The sequence below is a fragment of the Zootoca vivipara genome, chromosome 1 (assembly GCF_963506605.1).
Source record: "Zootoca vivipara chromosome 1, rZooViv1.1, whole genome shotgun sequence".
Classification (NCBI taxonomy): Eukaryota; Metazoa; Chordata; class Lepidosauria; order Squamata; family Lacertidae; genus Zootoca; species Zootoca vivipara.
In genome coordinates this window covers 52120097-52132514 of record NC_083276.1, presented here as the reverse complement: position 1 = coordinate 52132514, position 12418 = coordinate 52120097, and the positions used below count along the sequence as shown (strand labels likewise).

Below are 12418 nucleotides of genomic sequence, written 5' to 3'. Positions count from 1 at the left end.
ATCTTTTCCCCTTCGTATCTTCACCCTATTTTCTGCATCTACAAGGAAATTACTATCCTGTTCTGCAGGAGATTGCAGGTGCAGTACAAGCAATAAAGAGAGCCTTTTCCAGGCAGGCAAAGTCAGATCTCTCTAAGCAGGTCAGGATCCTGGTGAGCTGCTTTGCTGAGCTGTGAAACATGTTCTAGCAGAGAGCTGGGGCCATCTAGAATCCTGAGGTTTGATGTTGGTTTGTTATGCCGATACTATTTTCCTAGAAAAAGAGGTGCAGGAACTCGCCATGAACACCTTCCTTGTTGTCTGAGAATGGCAATGGTGCCCACTTGAGAGGTGCCAGAACTGAATTCTGGTGAGTTCCAGCAGGGGAAAAAAAGCCCTTCCTCCTTGAGGAACTGGCTGAGCTGAATTAAAGTGCCCTTCTGCAGGAGGGGCTGTTATTGGAGGAACACCCTAAGACTGTGAGGGCTCTGTGGGAAGTGCTGAGCCTCATGCTTACCCCCCCCATGGGCAGTTAGTATTTCCCCCTCATCTTTATATTCCCTGAAGTAGTGGCAGGGGCTGAGAGGAGGTCATGACAGTTCTGGAGGAAGAGGAGTATTTTTTAAAGTGCCTCAAATGGCTACATGCTATACAAAAATAAAAAAATAAAATGTATGATTGTTGTAAGTACCAAGGGTGATGAAGCGAGCATGGTTGCGTTCATGTGTGTATAAGAAATCAGAAAATAAAATATATAAGGGGGTGAGTGGTGGAAGGGCGTGCTGAATTACTTCAAAATAGCACCTCAAGAGTACAATGGACTGTTTGCTAACTGTGTGGCATGTGAAGTCTTTGCACCTGAGGGTGTCTCTTTAATATAGTTGATAATTTTAATAACCATATATTCTAAGAACACATTCATTCTCTGAAGGCTGTTGTGAGCAGAACTTGGGTGCAGGGGAAGCTATGTACACTGCCTTGGAAGAAAAGGAAGGAAGGAAGGAAGGAGCTAAAGAGGACTGTGGAAATACCCAGGATATGTAGTTTGAACTGGTCCAGACAGGAACATAACATGCTTGTGACAGGATGGGCTGATCTTTCAGGGAATTAACTATATGTATATTCTCCTTTTCAGCAAAGGAGCTCAGCTCAGTATACCAGGGAACCTGTGGCCCTCCATTTGTTGCTCACTACAGCTCCAGTCATTTAGAGCCAGCATGACCAACAGTCAGGAGAGATGGGAATTGTAGCACAACAACACCTGAAGGGCCATCTCCATCCCACCAGGATATGGTTTTTTTTAAGCAGGGTTGGGGAGCCAATAACCCTCCAGATGCTGTTGGACTCCAACTCCCATCAGCCCCAACCAGCATGGTCAATGGTACAGGATGATGGGAGTTGTAGCCCAGCATCTGGAGAGTCTTAGGTGCCCCATCGGTGCTTTTAAGCATTTTATACCTTCAGTTTTCATTGTAATCAGATCTAAAGTGGAAATTAACGATAAAAAAGTGCGGGATTTTATGGCATCTTACGTGTGTGAACAACGGAAATGTTTTGCGCTGGCCCAGTAAAATTTACCCTGTTTCCATGCCTACTGCATAAACCTTCTCTGTGTTGTTCTGCAATGCATCCTGGTGGAGAGCGAAGCCTTTCCTTGGAAGAAGCTAATTCTGTGGTTGCTTTTATATCTCCTTCAGCTTGCGAGAGGAAGTGGCTCGATTTTTGACCTATTATTGCAAGGCACCTGCACCTCTTAAAGCAGAAAATGTAGGTCAATTTACTTCTGGCTTGTTTGTTCTTTTAGTAATGTATTGGCACTCATATTGATGATTATTCTACCCTAAATGGGTGTAAACATCTATCCCAACATGTCTTCTGCAGGTGATCATACTGAATGGCTGCGGCTCTCTGTTTTCTGCTTTGGCTACTGTTCTCTGTGATCCAGGGGGTAAGTAAGATAACTAGAGAAATATTGGGTGGTATTGAAATTAATGACACGGTTAGGTCCATGAATTTTGGTAGGCCTATTTTGAGCAAAACATAGTTGAATACAACCCTTAATATATGGATTTGTTGGTTGGTAATGGAGTAGGAATATTGCAAAGAATAGCAACAAAACTGCTAATGTTTGTGGTTGTATTTCTGCTGGGTATTCTTCTTTATTCCCTTGCCCATTGTACTTGCACTAATTAGCTACATTAATCAGGGCAAGAAAAAGTTGACTCCAAAGTGCTTTCTCTGGACTCGTAGAAAGGAACTTTTCACAAAGAACCTGACCTCAGCTGCATTGTCCCAGCTGTAAATTTCAGGGGCACAAATTGCAGCAGTGGGATAGCCAGCTTTCTTCTTTTGATTTCAGAAGCCTTCCTGATCGCTACTCCTTTCTACGGAGGCATCACCCAAAGTGTGTTTCTCTATGGGAATGTGAAGCTGGTCTATGCCCATTTGGACAGTCAGGTAAGGAGGAGAGTGGACAGCCATCACATTCTATAACCTAGGGGTAGCCAACACGGCAGCCTCCGGATGTGGACTGCAATTTCCATCTGTCTCCATGCCAGCATGTCCACAACATCTGGGGGCACCATGTTGGCTACTCTTGCTATTGTCTATGGCATTTTCTGGCAGCAGGTAACTTTACATATTTTCCTCACAGTTCACTTGAGCAATACAGTGGTACCTCTACTTACGAATAACTCTACTTACGAATGTTTCTACTTACGAATGGAGCTCCGTCCGCCATCTTGGATGCAGTTTAGATAGGATTATTTCTACTTAACGAATTTTTAGATAGGGTTGCTTCTACTTACGAATTTTTTCTCCCAATGCATTCCTATGGGATTCGACTTACGAATGTGCGTTCGGAACGCATTAAATTCGTAAGTAGAGGTACCACTGTAGTTGCTAAACAATGGGTTCAGGCTCCAAGTCACAGGGAAAGTTGGACATGGGTTGCCAAACTGGCTGACCGAGAGGGAAGTATTGCACACAATATATATTTGGTTTCTCTGAGAAGACAAAGTTTCTGAACAGAAATTACCCATGTGTATCCCTACAGTAAGAAGTTTTGGAACACCTTTCCTAGAATATGTTTGCTGAATTTAAGGTTTAAGTAATTTGGACTACGAAGCCTTTGCTTGTGTCTAAATCAGCATTCTGGCATTCTTCTGTAGACGTCCACGAATATCCCTTCCTCAGTAGAAGTTGAACTTCAGCTTCTGCGAATGGCTGCCCAATTCATGATGTCACTGGGAAGTGTGTTAACCATTCTTATCTCTGTAATAACATCCAGTTGAAGGGAGTGGAGTCCTTGTTAAGACTTCTTGAGATGTGCAGCACATGTAGCTTTTGCTTGGTTCCGAAAGGCTTTTGTGCTCAGCCTAATCTTTAATGCGTTTCAGGTCACCGGCACCTGCAACCGTCCATTCCAGCTCACTGTGGAAAAGCTAAAGAAGGCCTTGCAGGATGCACAGTCAGAGGTGAGCTTGCTTCATCTTACAGTTCCTGAATCTTCCAAGGCTTCATTGGTGGGTGGAGCCACAGATTACAAGGATGTTGTGGAATGTAATACAATACACCTTTAGATTTTGGGGGTAATTCAGTGTTGCGCTAATACAGTCGTTCTGCCAGTGCAAGCATTTCTGCTTGCCTGATGGAACAGTCTCCCCCGCACACTGTTCTGGGATTTTTCCCAAGCTCCCAGAGTGGATTTAGGGGAGGCGCAATGGGAAGCCCTGTTGCTTGTGGGAGTCTTTGCACTGGCTTCGGCTAACGGGCCAGGTTAGCTGAATCTGGCCCCTAGTTTTGATTCATTTCAGTGGTCCAGGGTGGTCTAAGTATAAGCATTGTTGCGGCCAAGTGTGGTAGAGGCTGAATGTATTATGGTGTTTTTACTGCTGCATTACAACTTTGGAGCTTTGATAGACAACTATTTTATTACAGCATACACCAGGCATAGGCAAACTCCGGCCCTCCAGATGTTTGGGACTACAATTCCCATCATCCCAGACCACTGCTCCTGTTAGCTAGGGATGATGGGAACTGTAGTCCCAAACATCTGGAGGGCTGGAGTTTGCCTATGCCTGGCATATGGGATAGTTTGAATGGACCCTTATTGCTTGCTTCTGTTTCTTTTGACAAAGATTATGCTCCGTTTTGTTCTCATTTGGAAAAGACTTCTGTTTTCTGAAGGGTACCTTCCTACCTCTAATAGCTTCCTTGATTCTGCTCATTAGCCACATTGGCATCTTCTTGCCCCTGATGGAGTCTTTCCTTTATCTGTGATGTACTTCCTAGTAAGGTTCAGGTTTTGAACAATGTCTTAAGTATTTTGGTGAGATCTGAAACTTTCCACTTCCCCATTCAACTTTCTTTTTACCAATTCCTTCAGTTTTGGGACGTTTCCTCTTTTAAAGCCAAATGTGACTGTGTTGGATTTTCTTGGCAATTGTCCACTTAACATCTACGTGGAATTTGATTTACACGAAGACATTTTTGATTAAAGAAATATTGTAAAGCTAGAAAAGAGAATTCATTCAAGCTCCTTTACTTAGCTACATTCCATGATGCGCTGGCAACAGGCAGGTATAGGCAGCCTGATATTGAGGGTCACCAATGTTATAAACCAAAGTGCCTCAGGACAAGCAGGTTTCTCGACAGGCAGCATTTTATAAAAGGTCCCTTGCTCTTTGTGTTATACAGTTTGATGCTTTTGTTTTATAGGGTGTCAGAGTAAAGGCTTTAATTCTCCTGAACCCCCATAATCCCTTGGGGGACATCTATTCTCTCTCTGAGTTACACGACTTCTTGGAATTTGCAAAAAGGTATGATCTAAGGCTTTGTTTGGAAATATAGTCCAACAGACAAAATATTGTAGGCTGGGATGAGTGAAAATATGCATTTTTACATCTGCCTTGGCTAATGTACTTAGTTTCTGTAGAGCAGGAGTGGGGAACCTGTGGCCTGTCAACTTCCATCAGCGCTAGCAAGCATGGTCAATGGCCAGGGATGATGGGAGTTGTAGTTCAGCAACATCTGGAGGGCCAAAGGTTCCCCACACCTGTTGTAGAGGATGAGGTTCAGCTGAAGACCACAGAAAAGGTGAGGGGCTTTTTGTGGGGTGAGGTGGTACTTGAAGGCAAGAGTTGGCTGTGACACCAGACATATTCAAAGACGGAGCTTTAGCTATAAGCAAAGGAGAATTGATGGGGTGCCATTCAATGGCGCAGGAGATCTTCATCTACTGGAGAGTGGTGGAGCTGGAGGAGCAAATGCCATGACTGGGGATAAAATTCTGGTTCCATTCCATTGATATTGCTTCCTATTTAGAAAGAACTAGGAGTGCCAGGGGAGAGTTACACCTGTGTAGCATCCTGGTTGCTTCCAGATGACCTATTTTATTGCACATTCATCCTGATTTGTTCCCACAAAGTTTACAAGGACAGATATCATTGGTCATTTCTTGAGCATTCCCTCTGATTTGTTTGCTGGGATGCCTATACGATGTTGTGTCAGCAATTGTTACTGCCCAGTTTTCATTAAATTTCCCATCGTTTTCCTTATCCCAAAACGTCAAATTTTAGGGAGGATATTGCCCAAGAGAGTCAAATCAACTTTTAATTGCATGGCCTGAATTTGCCCATATGTGATTGAATGCCAATAAGATTGAACCCACCCGAAAATAGCAACAATTTGGAAGTGCCTCCTGTTGTTATCAGCAAGCTGCTTTGTGTGTCAGTGAAAGGTAGCCTTTTTTGGTGGGAAACCAAAAGGTTTCCCATGAAGGTTTTGCTGCCATCTTTAGTAATGGGAGAGCAAATGTGGCTACTAGGTGTGACGTTTTCACTCTATTCCTGCTTTCCGCTTTTGGCAGCATTGCCTACTAAATCCTCCTCTCCAGTGGCAGCCGGTTGAACTGTGCCCACTACCTGGCAGCAAGCAGTCTCTCTACTCATTGCCAAAAAAATCCCTGTTTTTCCTTTCTCCCATTCTAGGCATGAGCTGCACGTGATAGTAGATGAGATCTACATGCTGTCAGTTTTTGACGATTCTGTCACATTCCACAGTGTGCTTGAAATGGACAGGTAAAGGCATTTTTTGTGCTTCCATCACCTCTAAATGGGGGTCGCCAACACTATAAAGTTCTGTGAAACAGAAAAGCAGCACTGAGCAATCACTTTCGCAGCACAAACTGCTATTAAGAGTCCTGACGGGTTAAGAGTTGGCAGCTTCTACTGGCAGCGGTGTGATACATTCCCTTTTTTAGGGTCTTGCACCTGGGGGATTGTGCTCCCCACGCTTCTGCACCACGATATCCCAGGGCTTCAAAGGGTTGCTTTCTGGCATAGTTTTAACAGTACAGTGAGAATGACTCTCTGATTCAGGGGCGAGGAACCTGTGGCCCTCCAGATATCGGTGGACTGCAACTCGCATCATCATTGGCCATGCTGATTGGGGATGATGGATGTTTAAGTCCCGCAACAGCCACAGGCTCCCCACCCTGGATCGGGACCATGGAGGAGAGGAACAATATGCATACAATTGTCCCTGAAATTCTTTTGCATGCCTGTGATGGTTGGAGGTTTTCCTAAACCTGGTGTGGAAATACGCAGATTGAAGGCAAAGCGGAGAGACCTCAGGCAGGTCTTTTGACTCTCTGAGAGCAAACTAGGCCTGGCGCGTTTTTGTTATGGAGATGGACTACCACAGGGTAGTCCGAGCAGCCTTGAGAGTATGTGGTGGTGGTGAAGGGGTTTTCTAATTCTTTTCCTCCATGGCACGGTCCCATGGATGAAAATCCCCTTTCCAAGCAGCTACTTTCATTTCAAGGGGAAGTTTTATTGGTGTCATTGGTAGAAAAGCTGTTCTTTCCCCCCTCTTTTCCATGTCTTCTGGCGAATCAGAACAGTAGAGAGCCCCTAAACAGATAACAGAGGTGGATTTAGGGCAGTGCAACTGGCTTCACTGCTCTGGGCACTGAGCCTAGGGGGTGCTGCAGGGCGTCGCAACTATGACACAGTGAATTGAGCAGAACAGAAAGCGAGAGGCAGGGGAGGATGACAATTTTTGGTCTCACGCTGTTGAAATAGGAAAGACCAAAGTCCAGCCTTTTAGATAACATAGGTGATGCAGGGGAGGATGAAGAGGAACTCAGACTGGGTGGGAACTAGAGACACTTGCAGTTTCCTCAATAAGTCTTAGTGGGTGTCCTTGGGAGCCACACTGGTGACTGTATAATTTCTTCTGGTGTTTCAGAATACCCTAGAAGCCTCTTTGATTTGTTGCTAACATCTACATATGCATTCTCTTTATGCACAGATTTCCTGATCCGCAGAGGACCCATGTGATGTGGGGAATTACTAAGGTGAGTGCTTTTTTCTTTTCTTTTTTAATGTTATTTTCATTTTCACCTTTTACAAATATTTTTAACAAGAAAAACAAAATCTTTCCAAATCTAATTAACCTTCCCCTCTACTTCCCTTCCCTCATTTCTGCAGTTACTTTTTTTATATCTTTTTATTACTGCATATCCAATTCAAGTCTGTTTACTAATTATCTTCCCCTTGGTTATCTCTTACTGCATGTGTTTATATCAATCCTGCTAATGTTTTGATTTGTTTACAATGTATCTTCAAATAATCAGTAAATTGTCCCCATTCTGTTTTAAAAAGACTCTTCTTGATTTCTCATTCTTCCAGTAAGTTTCGCCATTTCTGCTTACTCCATTAATTTTAATTGCCAGTCTTCCTTTGTCGGAACTGTTTCTTCCATCCATCTTTGAGCATAAAGATGCTTTTTTTCTGATGGTCAGGTGGTATTATTTCAAAAGCCTGGGCCAAGCATGAGAGAGATTTGTTTATTCATTTGTTGGATCAAAAGATTATTAATTTCCGGCCCCTGCAGGATTTTGCTTCCGCTGGGATTCGCTTTGGGACACTGTACACGTTGAATCAAGATGTCGCCAATGCTGTGGCCTCCTTGTGCTACTTCCACGGGGTCTGTGGGCCTGTCCAGTACAAAATGGCCCAGCTACTCAGAGACAGAGGTGAGGCCAAGAATGTTGCACAACCCCTCCCTGCTCTGTTCTCGCTTTGACGAGGGAGCTTTGCCAAAACAGCGGCTTTTGCCTGTCCAGGATTCTCAGGCTGTAAGCGTGGAGATGGTTGCCAATTCAGCAGCACTTTCAATTAAGGCATAAAAATATTGCACTGCCAAAAACAGCCCTTTTCATAGCCTCCCCACCATAGACACAGCAATGTGTAGAGTAGGAAGTGACACCACACTCCAAGTCACACACCCCCCAAGCTCAGCACGTTTTGTTGGACGTGTGAAACAGCCCCCTTTGCATGTACAGCTCCCATGAGGCCTGGAGCTCTGCTCAATCCAGGGGTCCAGATTACATGGGAGCCCCACCTGCATACAAGTCTACCCGCTTGGGGGACCCTTTCAGACATTCTGCATATGTTAGAGTTGGCTTAGATGGACCTTCTTATATTTTTAGGTGTGCACCTTATTAAGATTGTTTTCATGTGCACACCTGAAATGTGACCAACAGGAAATTGCAATGCATTGCATAAACTGAGAAGGCCATGAGGATTTTGCGTCATGTTTTGCTGCTGCAAAAGTTGATCGTGCAGAAGGTGAGAATAAAGAAAAGGCGGCAGTGGAGTGAGACCAACATTTCAATGCAAAATATGGGCAGTGTTGTGTAGATCTTGTCCACTTTCTTCTCTGTGGGATGATTTGTGCATGCACATAGTTCGCCTGCAGCACCAAGTGATGATCAGTGTTTGCATTGTCGTCTGAGATTTCTTCCTTCACAACGCCGAAATGAATGAGTTGCTGCAGATCAGTTGCCACAGGCAGAACTTGCCTATTTTCTCGAATGGCTTCAGATGCAATGCTTTTCAATGGAGTCAGTTCACACGTTGAACCGTCTGTCATCAAAGAGTTGAGAAATCAAGCGATTTTATATTTATGTGTCTGAACTGAATATGTCTTCTCCTCTTGGCTAGACTGGATCAACCAGGTGTACTTACGGGCCAATCACGAAAGGCTAAAAGCTGCCCACACTTTTGTGACAGATGAGCTCAAGACCCTTGGGGTTCCCTTCCTGAACCGCAATGCAGGCTTCTTTGTATGGATTGATTTCAGAAAGGTCAGTGCTCATTAAAGGAGGCCCTGCAGGATCAAACCAAGTCCCTCTAGTTCAGCAGTGGTGGGTGTGAATCAGGTAGACATCCAGCGTTATGGGTTTTAGAAAGCATTTGATCTGGCTGGTGTGCGCACACACACTGTCTCACTGGCAATGCATTACTTTATTTTGTAAAAACAACCTCATCCCCCCCCCCAGCCCCACTTTGAATAATTCATCTCCAAAATTATCCTTTGAAAGAGCTTACTCAGAATTTTCTGTAAAGTACAGAAATAGCAGTAGTTGTTTCAATTAAGTGTGTACAGAAGTGTCTCTCCCACACATACATACGACCCCTTAAGCCGCGGAAATGGAAAAAAAGTATGTCTGACCCCTGAGTGATGTTGCACCTGACTCCTGTCGGTGGATCTCAAGGGTCTATTAAACAGAGTAGATCCTGAGGGTGTGACTCAGCTAACGAATCCCGTCAGCAGACGCCTTGTGTGGTGACTTTTCACAACAGAGCTTTCCACCTCTTCTCCTCCTTCTGAAACTGGGGGAAGGGGTGTCGAGATTTTCCCCAGAACAGCTTGTGACGGGGGAAAGGGGGAATAGTTTCATCTGAGAAGCCAAAATGCTTGTTCTAACAGAACGATCAGCAGACTGTGGCATTGAATTGCTCCCACCCCCAAGCCTGAAGTCCGCCCACCCCGCTGCGGGGAACCTCGGGTCTCCATGTTCTTCCTGAAGTTGGGGAGATGTGGCTGTAACTCCTTCCTGTGAGTCGGAGCTTACTTGTTTCTTGACTCCTTTATTCCCCAGTACTTGCGAAGAGGAACATTTGAAGAGGAAATGCTGCTCTGGAGGCGCTTCCTGGACAACAAAGTCCTGCTCTCTTGCGGTAAAGCTTTTGAGTGCAGCGAGCCTGGCTGGTTCCGCATCATCTTTTCGGACAAGATACATCGGCTGCAGCTAGGTCAGTGCTGTCTTTCTCCTATCTTCTCTCCCAGCTGGTGTCCCAGCATGGGCCAAACCCACCAGTAAGATACTGTGGCCTGATAGCTCAGACCTGTTAGTTGGTTCTCTTGAACTGTCAGTCACCGCTTGGTTGCTCTCCATCCCTTAGCTCTCCATCCGAATCCAGCTTTCGTTCCAACTCTCCCCCCCCCCTCCTCTCCCTTTCCTCCAGGCATGCAGAGGGTCCGTGAGGTTCTGGAAGAACACGAGCATGGAATCCTGAATGAAGGTAAAGACCAGTCTTGTGAGTCTGACTCGGAAGGCAAAGTGGACAGCGCAGACGAAGTGATATTTGTGTCCCAACATCAGGAGCCAGCGTCAGCTGGTGGCTCCAGCATCAGCGATCTCATTGGCCTCCTGCAGCAGCAAATGCGCTCGTCCGACTGGCTGCAGAAGAATACGGTGGAACAGTTTGCCCAGGAGAAACCAGAGGTCTATGATGTTTTCCGCAAGTTGGTGGGCAAGCAGTAGACGGTTTTGGTGCCTTTCCACAGGGATTGCCGCTGGAAGTTCTTGCTGCTCGGCTTTGACTTACCTAATGATATATTTTCCATATAGCAGGAAGCCGTTTGTAAATCTCCTTCCTGTGGCCATCTTCTCATCATTCTATTAAACTGGGGCCAACTACAAATGGGTGGCTTTTATTCTGCCTCCACCCTTTGCGTTACACAGTTTTTAATTTTTTGTTTCTAATTACCAAGCTTATGCTCTCTTGTGCAGACTGGTTTTCTTCACTGGTTTTCAATTTTTACCCCTAAAGAACTTCTCTCTTACTATTATTATTTTTACATCCTCCATGATCCAAAATGAAATCGAAGTACAATTCGCTGTGACCTAAGTTGAATATTTCATTAACAAGTTGTTTTAATACAGAACTTAGAGGCAGATTTAAATGTGCCCCATCTCTGATAATCTACTATGAGTAAATAATCAGTGTTTGTACATAACTCAACTGGTGAGTATTTGTTACTAACAACACTGAATTCCAGTCAATACATTTGTAGTAGGAACATAAGAGAAGGTTGCTAGATCAAGCCAATGGCACATCTAGTCTGGCAGCCTGTTCTCACAGTGGCCAACCAGAGGCCCATGGGAAGCCAACAAGCAGGATCTGAGTGCAAAAGTCCTCTCTCCACTTTTGATTTCCCACAACTGGTATTCAGAGGCTTACTTAATGCTTCCTGCTTCTTAAGCAGGGTTGAGCACTCCCCTCTAGCTCTTTTCCTCTCATACTTGAATATCCCTTAAATGTTTCAACCATGGTTACTTGTAATGGCTGCACTGATGTTAACTTAAAGGTGAAGGGTAAAGGGACCCCTGACTATTTGGTCCAGTCGTGACTGACTCTGGGGTTGCGGCGCTCATCTTGCATTCTTGGCCAAGGGAGCCAGTGTATAGCTTCCAGGTGATGTGGCCAGCATGACAAAGCCATTTCTGGCGAACCAGTGCAGCACACGGAAACACCATTTACCTTCCTGCCGGAGCAGTACCTATTTATCTGCTTGCACTTTGATGTGCTTTCGAACTGCTAGGTTGGCAGGAGCTGGGACCAAGCAACAGGAGCTCACGCCATCGTGGGGATTCGAACCGCCGACCTTCTGATCAGCAAGTCCTAGGCTCCGTGGTTTAGACCACAGCGCCACCTGCGTTAACTTAGGTTAACCCTAATCTTGGTTGGCTCCTCCCCAAAATCTGAAGCGTTGTTCCAGGGACAGCCAATGTGGTGCCCTGCAGATGTTTTGAACTACAGCTCCCATCTTCCCTAATCACTGACTGTAGGAGAACTGTAGTCCAAAATTTATTGAAGACTCCACATTGGCTACCTGTGTATGTTAATCATAGCTACGGTTTGTGCATTTGTCATGACTAACCATGATTAGGGCAAGAGAATTCATATACAAGAGGAGTGCAACAAATCCTCCAGTCCATTCCTGATCCTTCAAGGGGCTGACATTGCTGTGACTACTCCAGCCTCAAAAACAAAAATGATGAAAATCTCAGTGGCTGAAGTCTAAGTTCAGGAATTCAATAGTTTGAGTTGGCAAGAAGTGACCAGTCAAGGTTTTTTTTTGTAGCTTGCAAACACTGTCTCTGAAATAAGGTAATCACTTTGAGTCTCTCCTCTGCTATGAAATTGAAGAGCATCTGTTCTCAGTTCTTATACAAACTTTTAGTGGTAATATGCTTCACAGTAGCCTTTTTAAGTTCCAATACCATCATACTGGTGGAGTGGGCAAGGGACTTGTCTGATGGGCAATGCTGAAGAGGCAGAAGAGACCGTGATTCAAATAT

The 12418-nt window shown here is 44.9% G+C and overlaps 1 protein-coding gene across 4 annotated transcripts in view; it reads left to right on the top strand.

Annotated features, from left to right (window-relative positions):
* Positions 1-12139, top strand: part of ACCS (1-aminocyclopropane-1-carboxylate synthase homolog (inactive)) — a 41088-nt gene extending 28949 nt beyond the window's left edge. For all 4 annotated transcript variants that reach the window (XM_060274722.1, XM_035116007.2, XM_035115998.2 and 1 more), the window contains exons 5-15: positions 1677-1746; positions 1861-1927; positions 2339-2436; positions 3378-3455; positions 4699-4799; positions 5970-6059; positions 7294-7339; positions 7879-8020; positions 8991-9133; positions 9932-10085; positions 10299-12139. In XM_060274722.1, the coding sequence (XP_060130705.1) occupies positions 1677-1746; positions 1861-1927; positions 2339-2436; positions 3378-3455; positions 4699-4799; positions 5970-6059; positions 7294-7339; positions 7879-8020; positions 8991-9133; positions 9932-10085; positions 10299-10597 (1288 nt within the window). In that variant the 3' untranslated portion in view covers positions 10598-12139. The remainder of the gene's footprint in view (positions 1-1676; positions 1747-1860; positions 1928-2338; positions 2437-3377; positions 3456-4698; positions 4800-5969; positions 6060-7293; positions 7340-7878; positions 8021-8990; positions 9134-9931; positions 10086-10298) is intronic.
* Positions 12140-12418: the final 279 nt, after the last annotated feature.